The 21,609-nt window shown below is 49.4% G+C and overlaps 6 protein-coding genes; 3 read left to right on the top strand and 3 right to left on the bottom strand.

Annotated features, from left to right (window-relative positions):
- Positions 1-1,525: 1,525 nt before the first annotated feature.
- FFUJ_07090 (related to ribosomal protein YmL20 precursor, mitochondrial) lies at positions 1,526-2,146 on the top strand (the record flags this gene model as incomplete). The annotated part of the gene is made up of 1 exon (XM_023577303.1): positions 1,526-2,146. One exon carries the CDS (start codon positions 1,526-1,528, stop codon positions 2,144-2,146), a length of 621 nt encoding a protein of 206 aa, XP_023430395.1.
- Positions 2,147-2,562: 416 nt separating this feature from the next.
- FFUJ_07089 (uncharacterized protein) lies at positions 2,563-4,249 on the bottom strand (the record flags this gene model as incomplete). XM_023577302.1 has 4 exons in its annotated part: positions 2,563-3,124; positions 3,178-3,410; positions 3,480-3,771; positions 3,921-4,249. 4 exons carry the CDS (start codon positions 4,247-4,249, stop codon positions 2,563-2,565), a joined length of 1,416 nt encoding a protein of 471 aa, XP_023430394.1.
- Positions 4,250-10,217: 5,968 nt separating this feature from the next.
- Positions 10,218-12,764, top strand: FFUJ_07088 (uncharacterized protein; the record flags this gene model as incomplete). Its single annotated transcript, XM_023577301.1, has 1 exon — positions 10,218-12,764. One exon carries the CDS (start codon positions 10,218-10,220, stop codon positions 12,762-12,764), a length of 2,547 nt encoding a protein of 848 aa, XP_023430393.1.
- Positions 12,765-13,983: 1,219 nt separating this feature from the next.
- FFUJ_07087 (related to putative tartrate transporter) lies at positions 13,984-15,715 on the bottom strand (the record flags this gene model as incomplete). XM_023577300.1 has 3 exons in its annotated part: positions 13,984-15,431; positions 15,482-15,507; positions 15,561-15,715. The coding sequence occupies 3 exons, from the start codon at positions 15,713-15,715 to the stop codon at positions 13,984-13,986; spliced, it is 1,629 nt and encodes a 542-aa protein (XP_023430392.1).
- A 1,012-nt stretch (positions 15,716-16,727) lies between these two features.
- On the bottom strand, positions 16,728-17,228 carry FFUJ_07086 (probable 3-demethylubiquinone-9 3-methyltransferase; the record flags this gene model as incomplete). Its single annotated transcript, XM_023577299.1, has 1 exon — positions 16,728-17,228. One exon carries the CDS (start codon positions 17,226-17,228, stop codon positions 16,728-16,730), a length of 501 nt encoding a protein of 166 aa, XP_023430391.1.
- Positions 17,229-19,666: 2,438 nt separating this feature from the next.
- Positions 19,667-20,718, top strand: FFUJ_07085 (uncharacterized protein; the record flags this gene model as incomplete). XM_023577298.1 has 2 exons in its annotated part: positions 19,667-20,142; positions 20,196-20,718. The coding sequence occupies 2 exons, from the start codon at positions 19,667-19,669 to the stop codon at positions 20,716-20,718; spliced, it is 999 nt and encodes a 332-aa protein (XP_023430390.1).
- Between the last annotated feature and the right edge of the window lie 891 nt (positions 20,719-21,609).

Genomic DNA, 21,609 nt, shown 5'->3' with positions numbered 1-21,609 from the left:
TTCCATGGAGGGATCCAATGTAAACGATGGATGCAAGCTGGGAAAGGGTTTTGAACCACGGGACCTTTGCCAACTTGGCCAACGGATGATGGACGATGGACGATGGGCGATGGACGAGAGAGGCATTATTAGTAAAACCTGCTTAAAACGGTAGACATCGAGATGCCATGCCGTAAAGGCGATACAAGGCCCCAGACTGTGACTGTGACCACGTTTTAGTATCTCGTCCTCCCAGATGCTCTTCTCTTTCTGTTGGGTCTCCATGTTGTGATCCTACGTTTGGTGTTACGTCTGTCTCCAATCCATCCATAATATGCATGCATGCACTCGACATGGGACTCTCGTCAATGCAAGTCAGGCACCATAGCCTGCTTGTATCAAAGGGACTTTCTCCCAATAGTACCAAGGTCAGCCCTGGGCTGCCTATCTCAGATGTTGAGGGACTGATCCGATGGGTTCAAAATATCCCTTCACCTTGAAATGACATGATATTGCCTTCGCTCTCTCCCTCGTACAGTACAGTCACAGCATTGATAACATGTGATGCTGTATCAGTCTTTATCACTCCATTTCCCCCTCAGCCTGCATATTTTCTCTCTGCCTTGGAATAAGTTGGTTGGGTGTTCATGGTCACCAAGTTGGTCACCTCTTATCACATCCCATTACTGTTAATCACCAACCCGGCTACAGCCCCGCTACCAACATGGACCTCGTGACGACTCCTTCAGGGCCCTTTCTTCATCTTGCCCTGGCGGAACAGGCTAATAAGGGATAAAGATCCGCGCGTATCTGCATCAGAGTAATGACCAACGAGGAGGGAGAGGGAAAAGTCTGCCTTGTTTTACCCACCGCTGATTGCTTTTTTGGTTCCAAACATCAACAACACCAAAAACCCAATCTGAGATGCATCATTGGGCTTCCAATTCAGCACCGTTTTGGCTACTCAAGCTCTGACAGGCTCCATGTGCCGGCCCCGTTGACCCCCTTTTCCCTGCTATAATTTGCCACTGATAAGGGTGACTGATTGATCTTCCACAATTTCTCCATTTCTCTGGAATTTTCTGTAGATCTCTATGGCCTTGGAGAAATGAAACAAGGGACTCGTCAGCTTGAAGTTTCATCTCATTCCACTGACTGCATGTAAGCGGGAGTTAATAGCCACGAGGGGTCAATGTCGAGGGGCATTCCTGGTGAAGGGCCGACGTCATCAGCGTATAAGTTTGGAGCTAACGCGAAGAAGGCCGGGCCAGTTCTTGCCATGTGACTTTGGAGCTGAACTAAACACGTGACTTGAGCCATCAGGTAAGGTGCCTTAGGTAAGCGTAGCTGTGGGTGGCAGAAACTTCAGATCGTCAACTTCAGGTGGTTTGCAGGGTCCAGCGGTAACCACACGATACGCCAATTACCGCGGCCAATCGCTTTCAGCCCGGTCCTCGAGGTCCATACATAGTCAAACCACATCTTCATTCACTTGTATAACTATATCCTCGTCACGGGACCCTCGACGACAGCCCATCAAGTCACAATGGAGTTTCGAAGCCTCGTCCGACCAGCCGCCAGGCTATTCAGCCCTCGTGCTGCCCTTCCTACCATTCCTTGCCGTGGCCACAAGACAACAAGCCGAACAAAACGGTCTTTAAAGATTGCCCCTCATGAGTCCTTTCTCCCAGACCGAAAGGCAGCATTCCCGGCCTCCGACTCTATCATCTACAACCCGCCTTCTTCCGAGGCCTCTCCTCTTCACACACCTTTCATCTTCCTCCCACATAGCGACCCCCGCCGTGCCGCTCTCACACGAATGCGGCATACCCCAGGATCTCCTCTAGAACCTATCGCACCCGGCAAACTTGCCCCAAAGATGGACTATCCTCGCCGCAATCCTGTATACAACCTCAAGGCTGAGGATATCAGGGAGATGAAGCGACTAAGGGCAGACGATCCCGTTACATGGAGTGTGAATAAACTGGCTGAAAAGTTTGGCTGCTCGCCTGTTTTCGTCAAGATGGCTGCTCCTGCACCCAAGTCGCACCTTGAGGGTCTTAAGCGCAAGCAGGAGAGGAGGGAATCACGATGGGGTGCTATTCGAACCGCCGCAAGAGAGGACCGCAAGAGGAGGACAGATATGCTGTACCGTGGCGAGTTGTAAGGAGTTTATTCTTCGGTGTGTCGGCGTGGCACAGTCTATTAGACTTGTACAAACATGGAAAGTTACCTGAGTTGATGTAGGATTATTTATGGTCATGGAGAATGAAGTGAAATGCGAATAGTGTTGATTCTTGCCCAACGATAGGGTAAAACCTGTATAATTTCCAAATACCAAAAACTCCCTGAATACAATAGACTATTGTATTTTTACCCGTGTCTCCCTATCTCGTGTATCATGAGTGGCGTATGCCGACGAGTTTATGACATTCAATGCCCAACAATTCTCCAATTGTGTCCCATATGTACCCCTTGTTCCCATATAGTAAACAATTAAAGCTTATCCAAGATGTCGATACACACCTATATACGAACATTCGTAAAATCAACCAAGTAAAACTATACGGGGCAACTTTTGTTTCAATCCAAGTTCATCTCAGTCGATCTAGTAGTCGACGTCGATGTGCGACGGCTTCCTCCAGCGCTTGAAGACGATGAAGAGGGTGGCTCATTGAAGAGATCCTTTTCACCAGGGATCACACGGTTACACCAGCCGCACCACGAACGACGTTCTCCTCTAACCTCTCGGCCGAGGATACGACTACCGCTGGTGCGCTCATCATCCCACTCAGGGACACAGTGGCCGACACGCACCATGCGAACACGTTTGCGCTTCACAACACCGCCAATGCCCTCGATCTCATGGCGAAGGTAGCCAGGGCCGAGGGACGGTGACGGTGTGCGCTCATGTGTAAGCCGGAGCTGGTCGATGAGTGCATCAACCGGAGCTTGTTGCGGGGCCGGAGTCGGAGCCACATTGCCGTCCCGGGCGTCCTCGGCGTCGCAATCTACCTGATGCTCGACTTCTTTGGCGGCACAGCAATCTGCTTCGCGGCCACACACGACGCCACGAACGCCCTCGCCTATGCCTGTTCCAAGGCCGCCGAGAACCTCACCGTATTGGTTTCGCCAACGCCATATACTAAGCCATCGGTCAGTATGAGAGTAAGCTTCCTTTGGAAATTAAACACATACCGCTGGTAGTCATGATCTGCGGCACGAATGCTTCGCCCACATGGCTGGCAGAGCCAAACGCCCTCGTCGGCGCACTTACAAACGTCACGCGACACCAACTCAGATGACAATGGTACATCTGAATCTACAGGGGCCTTGATAAGAGTGGCTATAGGTGCGTGAACACAAGGTTTGCAGAGTCTCCTATGCCTCTCCTTGAGGGCGACGGAAGCCGGTGGCTTGATGGCGCAGTTCTGCAGAGTTCATGGTCAGTAACACGCGATTGGGCCAAAACTCGGCAGCTCGCAGATCGCTGTACATACCCGGCATATCACATCGCCGCATCGACGGCACTCGCCAACCATGTCGCGAGCGCAGTCGCCTGATTTGCCATTGTAACTGCGCCCATCTTCCATGTAGAACCAATTACCAGCGCGGGCGCGGTAGCGAAAGGTTTCGGAGCCATCAACGGGGACTTCTTCGTTCTGGCAGTGGAGGGTAGAGTTGATCAGAGTAGTACGGTACTGAATAAGGCCATGATGGATGAGTCGACAGGTACGCGAAAGAGCGTCGAGTGTATTAAGGTCGATAGATGCTGCAATGGCTTCGACGACACTGTTTGGGGGGTCAGTGGGAGTTGTCATGACATGTCAAATTCGGTATTCAACGAAGCAGCAGATATCATGATGAAGGTTAACAGCTTCAGCCACGAATCACTCAAAGCATTTGGACAGAAAATTGATTGAATAAGGGATCGCACTCACGGATAACACTGGAAGGCGTTGGTAATAGGCGCCTGAAAGGTAGAAGAGTCCATGGTGCCTAGCGGCTCTGGGTTATACAATGAATGAGGCCAAGGTCCATTCCGGCTGCTGGCAGACAACAATTGGAGCTTCCTGAGAAGATGAAGATGCTGATCTTTTTGAGAAAGCTCACTCTGCTGGGGGTCGTCATGATGAAGAGGACCAGGAGGCGGAATGGGCGGCACGACCTCATGATGAGGTGCAGAAGCGGCACGAGGATCGTTAACGGTAAAGCCGCCAGGGCCCGCTCCAACATCCTCGTCCTCCTCCAAATCCACAAAACGCGCCATGGCTTTTTTGGGGGTGTTTCTTTTGTTTCTTTTACTAGTGACTTGCGTCTTGGCACATGGAAAAAACAGTAGGTACAGTGTGAGCCCACGATCCCCAGGATCTGATAAGCATAGGGGATAGAATGGGATGGGTAGGGGGGGCTCGAGTCGGTAAGAGGGGGGGTCCGAGAATGATAGAACCGGATGTCGAAGGCCGGAGGAGGGCCCGGGATGCGGAACTTTGTCTGATCGGGGCTAGACACGGCAGAGAAAGGTATGCAAGAAGGGAGAGAGATCGAGAGTAGGTATGAAAAGAGAAAGGCGATGTTTAGTTACAGAATAGGACTAATGATGTCTGCAGGGGAATGAACTGGAACTATGATTGGAACTGGAACTGGGGCTATGATGAGTGAAAAAGAAGTGGGTTATGTTATGTTATCAATGTTACCAACGGCGGCCGGGAGTTGATGAAGCGGGGAGACGGAGCGGGACGAAAGAATCACGGAGGTAAAAGGAAGAATGAGTTATGATATGAGCTTAGAAGCAGCCATTGAAACTGCAGAACAGAGTAGTTCTCGGTGGATCTGCGTAGAATATCGTGAGTGAGATTGAGGAAATGGAATGGAATGTGAGTGAGCGAGTGAGTGAGCAAACGAATGAGTGAGTGAATAGTGGCAGTGAGATCGATTGCATCAATGAGATTCGTCGATGATGCGTCAGTCACTTGATACCAGCCACAGCTCGACCCAGACTCGAATCAAGTTAGATAACGACCCCAAAACCAGAAACTAGTATATCTACGGTAAAGTCCAGGACCAATTCCTGAAGCTTGTCAGAATTGCCAAGAATAGCATAACCCTCGAGTTCAGAACCCGATTCAAACCTATCATGGAAGCGAGTCTCGTCGTGTCTCGCCTGCCCCTCTTTGTTCCCGAGAGCTCAAGTGGATCTAGTGCTGTCAACTTTTTACTTAGACATCCATGTACAAAAACAATTGGATACATGCACCTGACACGTATGGTATAATCCGGCGGTGACGGCTATGTCGTGCTCGAGCTGCAATGTAATACTATTACACCGAATAAACAAAACAAAAAGTACAAAAATACCACTCCCTCTTTATGGACTTGTGCAATGTCACGAGGATACCCCACGTTGTTTTTTTTACCCGTCATGAGACGAGAAGATTTCACTTGTTTGCATCATGCCAATCATGCAGGGGGTTCACGGTCCAGTTCCCAACAATGATCTCGTTACGTACAACAACGCTGAATTCTAGAAAAATACCCAGGTCTAGCTTGGATTGCATTGCAATGTGCGAGCAGAAAATTGCGACACGGCTGTTTAGATCGTTCCGGTGTCGGGGGCCATGACAATCTCATCTTATCAATCTAATCTCTCTTGCAGCTTACCCCATACCATCATGACTTAGAGACCTATTAGAAATAGTTGGGCGGAGTTGTTTGACACAGAGATATTCGGAAATAAAGGGGAGTTATCCTTTTGTCAGTCTGAGTTATTTCTTTTGCATTGTACGCGTAAGTGGAAGGTTACGGTGTCATATACCCCGAGCAATGGAAGTATGCCAATTTCTCTACCTGTTGTTAGCAACACACAACCCTTGTCACGTTGTTTTCGCTCTTTTGGATATCAAAAGTTAGAAACATGGAAAATCCCGTCTCTAAATTGGCTACAAGATACGCCCCCAAAAGCAAGAATCTCGTGGAATTGCGAATGTCCTTTGATAGATGCTTACCAAGATGTCATTATAGACCTCAACCAACAGACTCTTGGAAATGGAGTTTTATATGATCCACAGCCAAACAACATAACAACCATGAAATCACACCTCCGCAGTCCGCAAAATTCTGCCAAGATAAACAGTCTGGGAAATGCAAGATGCAATACGGCCCAGCGAGCAGGCTGTTCGCGCCATGTATGCACGGAGATATGGCACATGGCTCAACATTCGAGATTTGGCGTCCGACAATGACCAGCTTATTGGAGACTGTCTATCAAGCATCCAGGGGCATATCCAAAACACCCAATATTTCCTAAAGATACCAAAGTCGATGATGTCTTTACAAATGTTGCCATAATTCGAGAAAGATCAATCTGGGCTGCCACGACCGATACGAATCATGTACCGCCATTTGGTCAGGGAGCAATAGTTCTAGTAGCCTGGGACAAACCGGCACAAATAAACGCGGCTATAATTCCCGGAAACTTAAAAGAGTCTCGAATGGACGTTGACGGTAGAGAGAAGGACCATATGCCAATATTGATCCAGGCATGGGCGTACATCCTCAACACGGTGGACAGAGTTGATCCACGAGGCACAACTATCTCAGTCTTGGTCATACAACGTTAACCAGGACTCCGGAACACTCTCGAGTACTGGTAATTCTACTATAGAGGTTGATATTGGCGAAGTTGAAGCGGATGCTGCTCAAAGGTGGAGTGCTGTTCTATCAAACGATGGTAGCTGGGACCCGACTATTCAAGGCTCGAATGGCACGCTCCTGTATTTTCTGTGGTCTATAAGACTAGCTAGTACTGGACAGGTCCATCGAGTTATCAAGATCAGTTTTGTAGTATGATAAAGGCGGAAGGGAATCCAGCTGCAGCAAGCCATATCTCATGGATGAGTCTCAAATAGACAAACTCCTTACCCTCAGCCGCAACATGAGAGGGCTGAAAGCAATCATATGCAGCGTCTTCTACGAATCTGATATTGAGTGCAAAATATGTGGTATCTAGTTACAATGTTCCTTTGCATTTTTGAACTAATCAAGTGATGACAATGCCCTTTTGCGAACCCTCATCAGACGTGATCAGGACATTGGTGCCCTTTGGACCGGTGCCTTTTTAACATGTGCCCGACATAAGTGTTTAAAGAGGGCTCAAGCAGCTTAATATGATATGGATCTCAAGGCAACAGCCTAGATAAACACATATATGTCTTTCGTTCAAGAACCAATCTCAGCCTTCTAAGGCCTGGAAGGTCAAGTTTCTCTTGCAGACGAATGCCGGTTACTATCCCTAGCCCTGGAAGTTCCTTTACCAGCCATCCCATTGTTGCCTTCCTCCCATTTGTACTCACAAGGCGGACTGATACCAACTTGGGTATCCGTGAGCATGTACTTTGTGGAGGCGATCACCGTCTTGTGTATCTTGGATTTACATGAATATCTGGGGACAAAGCAACGAGGAAACAAGGCTCGGAAACTGCGACATCGTTCCGCTTAAAGTGTAGCCCAACAACTGAGAGTTGCGGGATTGCTGATATTGATTACGACGATATTTACACTGAAGATGAAGACTCAGATATGGTAACACAGAACATATTCATATGGTTTCGGGTAGCGGATGGCCTCAGGGAGCAAGGAAACATCGAACCGTGATATAAGATGTTAAAATAAACTTAGTAAAAGGTATCCTCAATCTATCCTAAATTTATCACAAGCCACCTAAATCTTTTTATCATTTAGGTTCAAGATCCTAAGTTTTCTTTCCTCCTCTAGGATGGATTCCCTGTCGCTGAAAGGCAAACTCGAGAGTATCTTAAGATAGATAATTTCGAGGATGGTGACGACGATGACGTTCCCAACAACAGCTATACTGGCTCTACAGCAGGGATGTCAGGTGTTGATAGATGGTTGTTGAGAGCATCAACTCAAAGATCAAACTCAATATGGGTGGACGTAGGATTCAAACAAAACAAACTCCATTGAGACGCGGCCCATATAGTGACGCAATTTCCGAGATATCCGCATCCAAAGCAAATGGTGTCACAATCTCAAGTTCCCGTAATTCGAACAATATCGAGCCGCGTCAAGAGCAGAAATCATGTTGATATTGATTACGAAGGATCATGAACCCCCATCCCGTTTCATGAAACAGAAACAAGCCGATCCAGGGAAATAGCAAACAGGATGAGAAGCTGCAGCTACGTAAATTAAAAATGCGGCGATCCGGCCGTGCAGTATCATAGCGGCATCCAACGAGTGGCTCTCGCAAGGTAAACGGGCATCCAAGCGTGGTGAGTAGCGCTGATGCATTGATTCAATCCTGGGCTCGAATCAATTTATATGAAAAAGTCATCTCATCACAGAAGTGCATCCATCCGTGTAACTGTGTGTGCCGTTATGTATGAGCCTCAGAAGATTTACAGTCCAAGAAAGTTAGTTATAATCCCTGTTGACGGAAACACACTGGCCATGCTACTAAAATAACACTCTTTTGATACAAACACTCGGAACATGCCTATTACTACACCATGCCCCCCAGGGGGCTGTGTTTGTTTGGAGGGAAAAGGGTGAGGCACAATTGCAGCATCTTCAGGAAGAGATTATGCTTGTTTTGAGTGTACATACATGGACGAAAGAGCGCCATTCGTGTGAAAACAGAGACAAAGTGCATGAACTCTACAACTCAATTCGGGTCGTGGAGCTGTTTCTGAAACAAGGGTGAGGCAAGGTTGGGGAGCCATGAAACTTGGATTTGATTCATCTACAGTAAGAGACGAAGCGCTTGGACCAGGGCCTCTCTCAGCATCACCAATCTCGTCACCTGTCATCCAAGGCTTTGGTCTCTGAAGAGGAAATCTTTGCGGACGGTCTGTCCGATCTGTTACTTGGCATTGTCTTGTGTGAGAAGAGAAGTTGAAAGAGGCTGAGTATCTTGTAAGTGGTTCAGGTTGAGATCGTCAAAACAACGATGCAACTGAACCGAGATCCGAAAGTAATAGTATCGATAATTGTCATGATCAAATCCATACCTAGTGCTGTAATACACCGTTTACTCGTATTTCTGATATTCCCGTCATACATGGAAAAGCAAACGATAAACCCTTGTCTCCCCCATGTCTCTCGGAGTCTGGTGCGACGTTAAAACCCCGCCCCCTTGCAACCTCCACTTTATGCATATTCCCATGCATCGCATCCCTGCATACGATCCTTTCTAGAGCAACCTAGCCTTGACAATTATTCCGGTAACCTCACCTCACCTCACCTCACCCGGATCTCATCACATTGTCACATCACAAACAACGAATCTGTTTGAGCGGCAAATTAAATTACTAGGAGGATCGGCACTGGACCGAATAAACAACTTCAAACTTAGCTCTTCTCTCTAATCATCATGAGCCGTCTCATCCATATTGTTTACCAGCAAGTGCTGGCCCGTCCTATTTTTGGATCTGGCGGGTATAGTTTCACCGTTATACCGTCGGCCGTATATCAACAACCGGTGAACGCTTGCTGATTCCAAAAGAACCGAGGCAACCGGACAGAACCATCAACAAGTCCCCATCATGAGAGAACTATTTGGCTTGGCTACCATTGGCTCCCGGATAATTCATCATGACCAGATGGACGGTGACAGGGGCCGTCAATCCCTCCACTATCTGCTGAGGACGCGAGCCTTGCATCTGGGGCCCATGCTATTCTGCATCTATCATCCAGTCCACAAGGCAACTCGTCCTAGGCCCTCGAGCCTAATACGGTAATGTCTGTCCATGCTCAGTTATCCACTTGCTTGCTTCCAAACCACGTCTCGTCTATACTGATCCTAGAATCTCGCTGAATCAAGGCACATGAGGGGGCGCCCATATCCATCACGTCTCATGTTGAGACCACTTTAATTAAGTCCCGATCGATGTCAAGGATGTCCGTTTGCTCCGCCACCCGTCAGAGTTTGACGCTGAGGTCTTTGATACTATACTGGCAGGCGAGATGCCTTCTTAAAGACAAAGCTGTCGCTGCTTCTTTGGAGTCCAACTCTTCTTCATACTCAACTCTCATTCAGTCTCTTTCCGTTTTGTTCCCAGGTTTGGGCTTCTTTTCTCAGTCGTTCCCTTTGACAGGTGCTTTGGCCGCCTTTTCCCCAAGTTAACAACAACTTTGCTCTTTGATAGAGTATTTTCACTCATTGCCAAATCAACAAAACATCAAACCAATCTACGACTTTCCGATTTACTTCCTTCACCATGTTCATGCGCAACGTTCTTATCGCGGCTGTCAGCCTGCAGGCTCTCGTTGAGGGTGTCATTGCCCAGGAGAAGGTCACACTCACCAGGACTGTTACTCGTCAGAAGCCCAAGACTTCTGCTGGCAACCCTTATGAGGTGCCTGATGTTCCTGAGGTGACCGTTGTTCCTACCTCTTACATCACTGACGGCACCACTATCTTCGTCGACGAGACTGTCACAATTCCTTGCTCTCGATGCACAGCCTCCACTGCTGGTGATGCCGACGCCGAGGTCACTTCTGAGGTTATCACTACTGTCATCACCAGCGATGCTGGCAGTGTTTCTGACCAGACTGCTGAAGTAACTGTCATTCCTACTTCTTACATCACAGACGGCACCACTATCTTCGTTGATGAGACCGTCACCATCCCTTGCTCTAAGTGCACTGCTTCTACCGCTGACGCTGGTGCTGAGGGTACTTCAGAGGCTGTTTCTGAGACCGTCTCTGAGTCCGAGGCTCTCTCCACTGCTGATGCCACTACTTCTGGTGATGCCGCAGCTGCTGGTACTTCTGAGGCTGTCTCTGAGGCTTCCAGCGAGACCGTTTCCGAGGCTGCTACTACTGAGGCCGAGACTCTTTCTACTGCCGAGGCCACTGACTCCGGTTCCATCACTGAGCAGACTGCTGACGTGACCACTGTTGTCCCTACCTCTTTCATCACCCGTGGTACTACTCGCTTCGTCAACCAAACCATCACCATCCCTTGCACCAAGTGTGCTGGTGGTAAGACCAAGACTGCTGCCACTGGAGTTGTTGGCGAGACCACCCTTGACACCTCTGCTGCTATTGAGACTACTGGAGCTACCCAGGACGCCGCCGAGACCTCTGCCGAGACCTCCGCTCCTGTTGAGGAGGAGACCACTGATGTCGACAACGCTACTCAGACTGCCAACACCGCCACTAATGAGGCTGACGCCAGCACTGAGACTGAGGCTCCTATTCCTACCACCATCATCCTCACTACTGGTAAGGGACAGAGCACTGTTTCCACTCAGCCCGGACCCTTCGCCAACACCACTGTTGCCGCTGGCGCTGAGACCACTGGCTCTGATGAACTCCCCGGTGCCGTTTCTTCAGAGGCCGCTACCAGCAGCGCTGTTGTCAGCAAGGTGAACAAGCCTGTTATCGTTGTTATCCGTGAAGTTACCATCTTCCACCGCACTGTCGTTATTGGTGCCGCCTGCCCTCCCGTCAAGCGTGGCAACAAGGGTGACTTCGTTGTCGGTACCGGTTCTGACGAGAAGACCTTCCCTGAGCTCGGCGAGGCTCTCACTGATGCTTGTGACAAGCAGTTCAAGGACTGCTCTGAGAATGCTGGAAAGAACTTCGAGGTCTCTGATTGCCAGAAGCAGCGTGAGATTTGCCGTGCCGATGCCTCCTCAACTGCCAAGGCTCCTACTCCCATCACCAAGGAGTCCACTGAGACCGCTTCCGTTATTCTGCCCTCTGACGCCGAGGTCACTGGCAAGACCAAGCCCGGTGTTGGCGGCCATGTTGTCATCTCTACCCGAACCCTCACTGTCTCTGAGTCTTGCGCCATCTCCGATGGTACCCCTGTCATCGAGGGACCTACATCCACTGGCGCTGTCAAGACCACCGAGACTGCCGCCGCTGAGACAACCTCCGATGCTGAGGCTGCTGGCTCTACCGCTCTTGGTGCTGAGACTTCTGAGGCTGCCACTGAGACTGCCCCTGGCGCTGTCGAGAGCTCTGAGGCTGTCACTGTTGTCACCATGACCAAGTCCGATGGCGAGATTAGCACCATTGCTATCACTCTCACCAACGGTGTTCCCACTGGCACTGGTGTCACCCCTCCCGAGACCCAGGTCGAGTCCTCTGCTGAGGTTGCCCCTACCTCCGAGGCTGCTGAGACCACTGCTACTGCTGAGACCTCTGGTGACTCTGAGGCCGTTGGTTCTACTGCCCTTGGTGCTGAGACCTCCGAGGCTGACGAGACTGTCACTGCTACTTCCACTGGTGTAGTTATCATCACCATGACCAAGTCTGACGGCGAGATCAGCACTACTGCTATCACTGTCTCCAATGGTGTCCCTACCGGCACTGGTGTCGTCACCGTTCCTGGCGAGGGTGAGAAGACTACAGTGGTCGTTCCTCCCGCTGAGACTTCCGCCGAGACTTCCGAGGGCGCCATCGACCAGGAGACTACCGTCCCTGCTGCTGGTGAGACTGTCATCACCAAGACTGTTACCAACCAAGTCACCTCCTACGTCACCGTTGGTGTCAACACCATGACCGTTGGCGTCGAGACTGTCACCCTTACCAACCAGGTCACCGAGACCGTCACCGTCCCCTGTGGTGCTGGCAAGGAGACCGCCAAAGTCATCACTTCCGTTGTCACAGCCTGCCCTGCCTCCACCACTCTGGCCACTACCCGTGCCCCTGAGCCCGAGACAGTTTACGTGACCGCGACCGTCGAGGCCGCCCGCCTTCACAGCGACGTGCCCGCTCCTGAGCGATTCCGCCGCATGCTCGGCTTCTGGTAAACAAGCGCAGCTTGGCCACAGTTTCCTTTTTTCTATTCAACTTCAGACAAATTTGGGATAAAAACAATGCACAAGGGTTTTAGAGTGTAGGATATTTTGGGGGAGGAGTTCTTTTCAAAGGGTGGCGACTGTCATCCTCCCGCGGTCACACTTCCGTCTGTGACTGGAAATTCTGTGACTAGGGGAGGATGATGGTACGCAGAGGAATGAGAAATATTGAGATTTGGAGTTGAACTTTTTGTCCCTTTTGTTATCTTCATGTGCTTATGATATTGCCTGCGGGCGTGTAACACGATGTATGTACCGCCCGGATTAGAGAATAGAAAACATCACTTCCTGAGATTATGTATCTTTGCCAGTGAGTATATGAATGTGATGTGTGGCCTGGATGTGCTCGCTTCCATAAGCGTATAGAAGAAAGGTTTAATGATAGTCTCACCAGTATTCCCCTATATCCCCTTCCCCATACAAGTTTTGAATAGTCACAAAAGGCATTGGTTGGATAAAGCGCGAGAGCATACATCTTGTTCATATTATATGCTAACCAAGACTAGATGATAAAGATCAAATAATATACCATCACCGTAGCCAAGATCAAAGAGTCATATGCAACCTTTCCCGCCTAAAAAGAAACACAAAACGCCCACAGAACTCGCCAAACGATAGCGTAACAAGCATTGTCGCCGCGAGCTCTGGTTCAACACACTATCCGCAAAGCGATGGCGTAGAAGCACTTTCGCTGCCGAGGGAAATGGGGAAACTCGTAGGACAGCGTGTACAAACGCTGATGGGGTATCATAATAAAGAGCAAAACAATGCGTAAACATCAAAGTAAAACGATCAAAATAGTCCGATGGGGTAAATACTCGAAGAGTCTGGACTTAAGAGGGGAGCAGGGTGATAGCGCTGAAGCATTGTCACCAAGCTGTTCGCAAGACCAGGGAGTCCTCTAAGCATAAATCGTAGTCGAGGCCGTCATATTAGTGGCATGTATAACAGATCGAAAATTTGGCGACACCCTAAGGCGTAACGATTGATCCCACACGAATGAGGATGAGAAGTGAATGTCGTCAAGGCTTGTCATGAGTGAATAGCCATGTTGATACAGGCAGCTGAACCAGCAGGTTGGGCTGCTGCCAGTTGCTCAATTAAGAGACGTCAGCCAGGGCGATTGTTGAAGATGCAGCTTAGGTGGACGAATCTAGGGAGTTCCGTAGACTTAAATGCGGCTCGACTTCTTCCAAGGAAGAGATCGGAAACCGCGCTCCTGGCCCTCTCGTCGGGCTGCACCATCCTCAAACTCACTGGACGAGTCTGACTGAAGCTTGCTGCTGGCTGGGTTGCCGAAATATGTGAGAAGAGCCTTCATCGCGAATGAGCTGAGAATGCTCATGCACAGAATTCCGATCATGGTGTAGTTGCTCTTGCGGTATTGATGAGGGCCAGGGGCGGCGTCCTCAGGCCAGCCAGTGTAGAGGGCATAAGTTGTCATGACACTACCCAGATTACCAAGACCAGAGACCAACGCAGTCGCGGCAGCAACTCCGACTTCGCCATGGCGCTTCTGGAAGATCTCAGAGCTCCAAGCCATGCAGATGGGGACAGTAGGACCAAGACCGAAACCGACCATAAGAAGACCTCCATATCGAGCCCAGCCGTTGCTAGTTGCCAGAGTGGTTGTAAGCAGACCGGCAATCTGGATGCACACAGCAGCGGAGAAGAAGTACGGGCGAGATCGGTGGAAGCGGTCTGAGATAGGGGTGACAATGAGAATGGCGATGAGATCCATAATCCAGATCGGCGCAAACAGAAGACTCACTTCGACGCCGCTGGCCTCGGGTCGGATAGAGGCGATGATGACGGATCCATACATCTGGGTACCAATACCGACGCCAACAACACCGAAATACATCAAAGTCAGGGGCCAGAGACGCCAGTCGATCAGAACAAGGCCTAAGTCCCTAAAGTTCCAGGGTCGAGCGTGATAAACACGTCGAAGGTCGTGGTAGTGAATAACTGCGTCTTGGCCCTTGAGAACCTCAGGGGTAGCGGGGAGCCACTTGAAGATACCAGTCTTGGGTCGGGTCTGGCCAGGTGCAAGAGGGCGGTCGGGGAGCCACCACAGGAGGATAACGCTCAGAACGACACCAACAAGGCCATAGACCATGAACATCCAGCGGAAACCCACAATACCCCTCTCTCCATCCATGAGTTGAAATCCCGCAGACACGAGACCAACAACGGCAGCAGACACTTGAGACGCAGTGAAGTAGTAGCCAATTCGCTGGCCGGTACGGGAAGGAGGGTAGAACAAGGTGAGGTAGAAAGCCATACCAGGCCACATGCCAGCAATGACGAGTCCAAGCAAGAATCGAAGTAGCTTCACACTCCAAGGATCATTGACAGCAGCGAAGCAAGTTCCAATGACACTGGTAGCAAAGACAATACGTGCCATCCAAAGACGAGGGCTCAGCTTGCTCATGATGAGGTTGGAAGGACAGTCAAAGATGACATATGCAACGTAGAAGAGGGCCAGAGCAGTTGAGACATCCTTTGGAGTCATTCCAAGGACAGTCATGAGATCGTGTCCCTTGTCCTTGTTCATGGTTTGAGCAATACCAATGTTGGACCTGATGGCTGAGCAGAGGAAGTATAGGACCCAGAAAGCTGCAACATGATGAGTGAATGGTTTCACAGGTGGTACAAAGCAAACTTACCAGGAATGATACGACGATCGATCTTTCTACAATTCATATTATAAGTATATATCGATTTGAGAAGAGATTAGTCACAAACCTGTAGATACGCTCTACCGTCTCAACATCATAATCACCCTCTCGGGCATTTCCCTCTTCCTGATTCTCAAGCCCAGTAGAAGCAAGATGAGGCTTGGACGCGGGGTCATCATGCTGGCCACCACTGGCGAGCGAGCTATGAGCTGACTCTGCCATTGGAAGTACGAGACTTGAAAGCAATGGAGGAGCGTGCTATAAGTCTGACCTGATTCAGATACTGCAAGTGACGACAGCAGATTTGGATAGGAAGAGAGGCAATGCCAGTCGAGAGGGTTTTGGTAGTGAAAACCAAAGTAAGGATGAAGAAGAAACTGATGTTGAGGGGAAGAAGGAACAGAAAGAGGGTGGAGGGGATTTATTTAATGAAAGAAAAAAAGTTGAGGGTCCGAATCTATCATTGGATAAGACCCGTGGTTTGTGAGCCGATCTAGGCCGCTAAAACCGATGCAGATTGACTCTTGGGTGATAGCTTTTGCAAGTTGGGGTAGCTATAGCCCACTAAATGCGGCTACCTAGAGCTAATTATCAACCCTTGACCCAACCCTTCTTGTCTTGTTTGTCCGCCGTAGACTCTGCCAACGTGGTCGGCTGGTTTTTAGTCACCTCGGACGTGGATATGAAGAGACACGGACAGTGTTATATTATCGAGTGATTGGTGACCTATAGACACCAGAGGAAAGGTGATTATTCCAGAGATAAGAACTGTATCCCAATAATTGTAGGCATAGAGCTCCAAAGCTCCGGATGCGACATGGCCCCGGTAAGAGCCGCCTCGGTACTACCGCCGTATAAGAGCTTATTCGGCAATCTACCGAGTCCAACACCGACGATCGGAACAGCAATAATCATTCAAACTTGTATAAAACGACAGGGTGATCTTTACTAGCCTATCCTCGGCTTAAAGGCAGTGTCTGGTATTCTAGAAACGCTCGGTGCAGTCCGGAGTACTCTCGGCTTTGCGGCCGCTGGTCTGGTGTCTGGGGGAAAGGCAAAGTGCCTGCAGCCAGGGTTTAACGACTCTTGTAACGAAGACAGCCTAGTTCGACCATAGGCTCAATCTTAAGAATCTCCAAATAATAGCATCGTCCTATAAAGGATACTATGATAGACACCACAGCTAGGATTAGCTTACATCAAATCGCCTACTGGCAGCTTCACCTTGCGTACATTAGCCCTTATACGCCTTCTCCAACTCAGCAATATCAAACTTCTTCATCTCCATCATAGCTGCAGTCGCTCTTCCAGCTGCAGCTTTATCCTCGGATCCCATCATCTCTTTGAGCGCTGAAGGCACGACTTGCCAAGCAACTCCAAACTTGTCGGCCAACCATCCACACTGTTGGCGGGCCTCATCACCACCTTCGCTGAGCTTCCCCCAGTAGTGATCAACTTCAGCCTGATCCTTGCAGTCGATCATGAGGGAAATAGCTTCACTGAATTTCCATTTCGCCGGACCGCCATTGAGAGCGACAAAGGAACGACCTCGGAGCTCAAATTCGACAACCATGACCCTTCCGGGTTCCTGGCCGTGTTGGTCTTGACCGGCCGGAGTGTAACGTTGGATGGTGTTGATCTTGGAATCAGGGGCAAAGATTGAGACGTAGTGTTTTGCTGCCTCTTCTCCTTGGTCCTCAAACCAGAGACAAGTAGTGAGTTTTCCGATAGACATGGCGTTTAGTGATGATGGACTGTTTGACAGAGTATTGAATTGTGTGTATGGTATGGAGGGTAAGAGGGAGAAATACCGTCTTCTTTATAGACCTGTGTGTTAATTGAACCAACGCCGTGAACTCTGGTGGCTTATGCCAGGAGTATTGTTCACAGATTGAGGCGTAAGACTTGGGTCAATAATCATCTGGGGTTAGCAAATGGAGGAAATGCACAGATGAAGGCTTTCACATCGTAACACAGCAAACTGTTGGAGCACCGTGAACAAAGACATTTGCCGAAAGCCACTTCATCTGGAGGCGTTAGCTATCGCATTGTCGAACCAATTGTCTCTTTTGGGTCTGAGGATCGAGAGCGGGGAATGCTTCAGGTTCAGTAACACAAGCATAAGACGGAAGACAAATGTCCGACATGATATTTTGCTGTTATCCATAAGGTACTGATGTCATTCCATCCGCTTGGGCCTCAATCCCTCGAACTGTTCTGTGGGCAGAGACGATGATGTTGAAGCATTGCCCAAGGGTTAAGGTTAAAAGGAACCTTCAAATACGACCTTTTATTTCTTCAATTGATAAGCTCTAACGAGGTTCTTGAGATCGGCTCTGATCGTCGTAATAAACCAATAACGATACGCATAATTCGTGTGGCTCATGGTCATGGTTCACCCTCGCAAGCCCAGTATTAGCTGCTTTAGGCCTGGCCCTTGTCAGGTCGCATCCCATCCCGTCGTTGAATAGTTCAACCTGAGGTTCAACCTCATATTTCTGGTGCAAATGCACAAATGCCTTAGAACTCAGATCGCTCCTTCCCGTCCCGTCCCCTAATCTATCTAAACCACAAGGCGCCCGAATCTCCAAATTCTCACCCAATTTCAATTTCCCCTCTCTCAACACCCAAAATCGTCACCACCAGGGACTATCTGCGACTCAAATGCTATTGAATCGACAGGATCCCTACTCCTTACTCGTTACGAACTGACCCTCTCATCCTTAGCGATCTTATCGATCTTCGGTAGTCTCGCCAATGCCTCACTTGGGATTATCGTCGTCACCACCAGCGTCATCTGCTTGTGCCACCCACATGCTGGTGCTCTGATACATACGCAACAACTCCACGCCAAAGTCTGCGATACGTTGGTAGTCGCAAGCCTGTCGCAAACTAGCATTGATTTGGACCATCAATCTAGCAAGCCGCGACATGTCCCGCCCAAGACTCGGTGGTCTAGGCGTTGATACATTCATCCCTTTCGATATTGTTCCTGTTGGATAAAGCTGCCCACTTTATGTTCAACTGTTGCCACCTGGAAACTAAGGTTGTGAGGCCTCACAACCAAAGGACCAACACCAACCTGGCACGATGAGTCAGGTACCTATGGGAGACCAATTTGGACGAGGCCGACCAGTCATCGTATGCTTCATCCATTTTTGGAAACTGCCTTGATTTATCTGATTATCTCACGCCCAGTAAGTGCACACTATTCGGAAACAGAGATCCTTCACTGGGCCGTTAGCGATTTGAACGGTAGCAGCCTGACGCCTATTGAGTCCTAAGAGCCAGGGTCGGACAAGTCACTTCTCAGTGCACGTCACGGCCTTGAACTTGGAGAATCCTGGCAGATGATACGGATCCTCCAATAAGCAAAGTTGGCTTAAAATCCAGAGACTGTGAACAAGATCACGAGATCCTATCGGAATGCATCTGCAAAGGATCCATAACGCGGCCCGCACAGCCTCATGCCTAACTCTACTATCTTCGAGCGAAGATCAGAAAAGGCAACGACTACGATTAATGGGCGGGCACACAAGGAAGTCTACTTGCGTGCTGTTAGTCGTCGTCGTAGCCTTGCACTTCCCCACGCCTCCATTATGCGACGCCACCAAAAGAGGCACGGCGCGTGAGTCACGATTTTTAACGCTTCCGCATAAGTCCAAGGACTTTGCTTATTATGGGACCTGCCGTATCGAGTCATCGTTACCCATTGTCTGCCTGGAGTAACAGTCAAATACTAATAAAGTCGTGTTCGCAACAAACTTTCACCCAACAATTCGGATCTGTCGGCGCCACAATACTTGCTTTTGCTGAGCCACGCACACGCGATGTCACGTGTCGTCTCTGACTAATCCTAGATTCTGCTCCACCTTGTTCTACCCGTTGCCTTCCGCTTTTTCATACCAGAATTTTCAGGCCTCCAACCTTCAAGCTTCATTCATCATAACCAAGCCGAACCGAGCGAGCAGTCATCGGCATAGTGATTTACAATTACGCCTCCTCTACTACAACACCAAATTCCGCCCACGATCCTCTATAAAGCGCACTCCCGCCCCCCGACCACAAACACCGCTTTTAATTCACGCGCCTCTCGATTACAAACTCTTGCGACCGCGATTCTTGCGTCGCCTCCCAATTGTCGCAAAGCAATATCAGTCACCCACAGGCACCATGAGTGTCGCATTCGAGCCTCGTAACTTTATTCATGATGGGAGCTATCCTCCCATCGGCGACGACCACGATCATGGTGCGGATCAAAGATTTACAGACAGTGATGTCGCCGAGCAACTCAGTCATTACACGACCGAGGCGTCCATGCTTCCGGATACCACAGGCGTTCTTGGAGATGATAGAGGGATGATGCCAGAGGATGCTGCTGCTGTCCAGGAAGCAACGCGACTCGACCTAGGACCCCACTCGTTTCCGTCCCCGATCGAGGATGCTTTGCAAGCACCATCACTCGACCCTCTACCCGACGACAAAGATCTTTCCCCGAGTATCGAATCTCCTCCTCCCTTGTCTTCTCGAGTGAAGTCCATTCCAAAGCCCGAGAGAGATGCGGTCAAGGGTGCTGACGGCAAGTTTCACTGTACCTTGGATGACTGTAAGGAAGAAGTCCGAGTATTTTCGCGCAAATGCGAATGGAAGTACGTTCCTACCCAAATTTTGCACTTGTAACAATTTGCTAACTGTTTTGCAGCAAGCACATGGACAAGCATGAACGACCGTACCGATGCCCTGCTGAGGGATGCGAAAATCTCCCCGGTTTCACATACTCTGGCGGTTTGCTTCGGCATGAACGAGAGGTTCATGGCAAGCATGGAGGACCCAAGAACACGGTCAATTGTCCTCATCCCAACTGTAAGCGACACACCGGCAAGGGATTCTCAAGACAAGAGAACCTGAATGAGCACCTACGCCGGGTTCATACCAATCCTGATGGGTCTACTCCTACCGAAATCGTTCAATCACCCGGGGATAACGACAGCGAAAAGACGGGCATGAAGCGCAAACGCCACTCCAGCGAACAGGCCACTGAGGAACTGACCGAACTCAGAGAAGAAGTCAAACGCCTGAAGGAGGAGAATGAGAAGCTGAGGGCTGAGATGAACCAAAACTCCCAACATTCTCTGTCTATGATGGCCCAGATCGCCGAGTTGCAAGACGCTCTGCGTGAAGGTCTCGGACATCCCCTGGGAGCTCCCACTGCGCAGATGATCTAGGATTCAATCTTGCCTTTGACAGTCCCCAGCTTCAGTGGACCATAAGCAGGACAAGGTCTGATGAGCATCATCACAAGCGGTGTGGACCAGGCAAAGTTCTGACATTCTCGGGAAGTTCATTTCCTCGACAGCTCCATCTTCTTTCACTTAACATATATACACTCCACTCGGCGTTCGGCTTTATGCATGGGGCTCATGTTTTCACATCAAGTAGTCCATGAGTCCTGGCATGACTCTTTACACTTTTACTCTCGATTTTCTTTTGGCACGGCGTTTATTCCAAGGTACTGGAACTGAAAGAAATGATATCCCCCTCCTGTTTGATACACAAATACAATGCACACGCACAGTTTACATGATAAATGAAAGAATGGCGGATGGATTAGGGGTTATGAAACGGGACGTATACCAAGCAGTATGCATGAGAAATGAATCAAAGTTGTCGGACGGTTGAGCTTTTTTATCTGTAATACCCCTGTAATATACTATTAGATGGATGCTATACGCATCCCTTTTCTTCTCATATGAGTGCTATTAGAGTTCTCATGTTTAAACCAAGCTCCTCGTCCTATAACTCTCCTTATGGACTTTCTTGTGTGCTTGTGATGCTATGACTCTTAATGTCCGGAAACTTCGGTAGAGTGGCAAAGACACCACAAATTGCTTCGTAAGCTCATACCGATGCGATGCGGCTCAGCATGTCTTCCATTTTGAACCTCGAGTTCATGCACCATGTACCTATACCCCATGAATGCATCCCTAACCCAAAATATACACAGCTCCTGTCTTGTCTTGTCTCCTCCTTACTCTGGGGAGAAGTTTGAAACAGAATCCCAATCATGTAGCTCCGTTTTGCCCTCTTCATATATACATTCGAACCCGGTTTCATGC

The sequence above is a fragment of the Fusarium fujikuroi genome, chromosome FFUJ_chr05 (assembly GCF_900079805.1).
Source record: "Fusarium fujikuroi IMI 58289 draft genome, chromosome FFUJ_chr05".
Classification (NCBI taxonomy): Eukaryota; Fungi; Ascomycota; class Sordariomycetes; order Hypocreales; family Nectriaceae; genus Fusarium; species Fusarium fujikuroi.
This window is presented reverse-complemented; position numbering and strand designations above follow the sequence as displayed.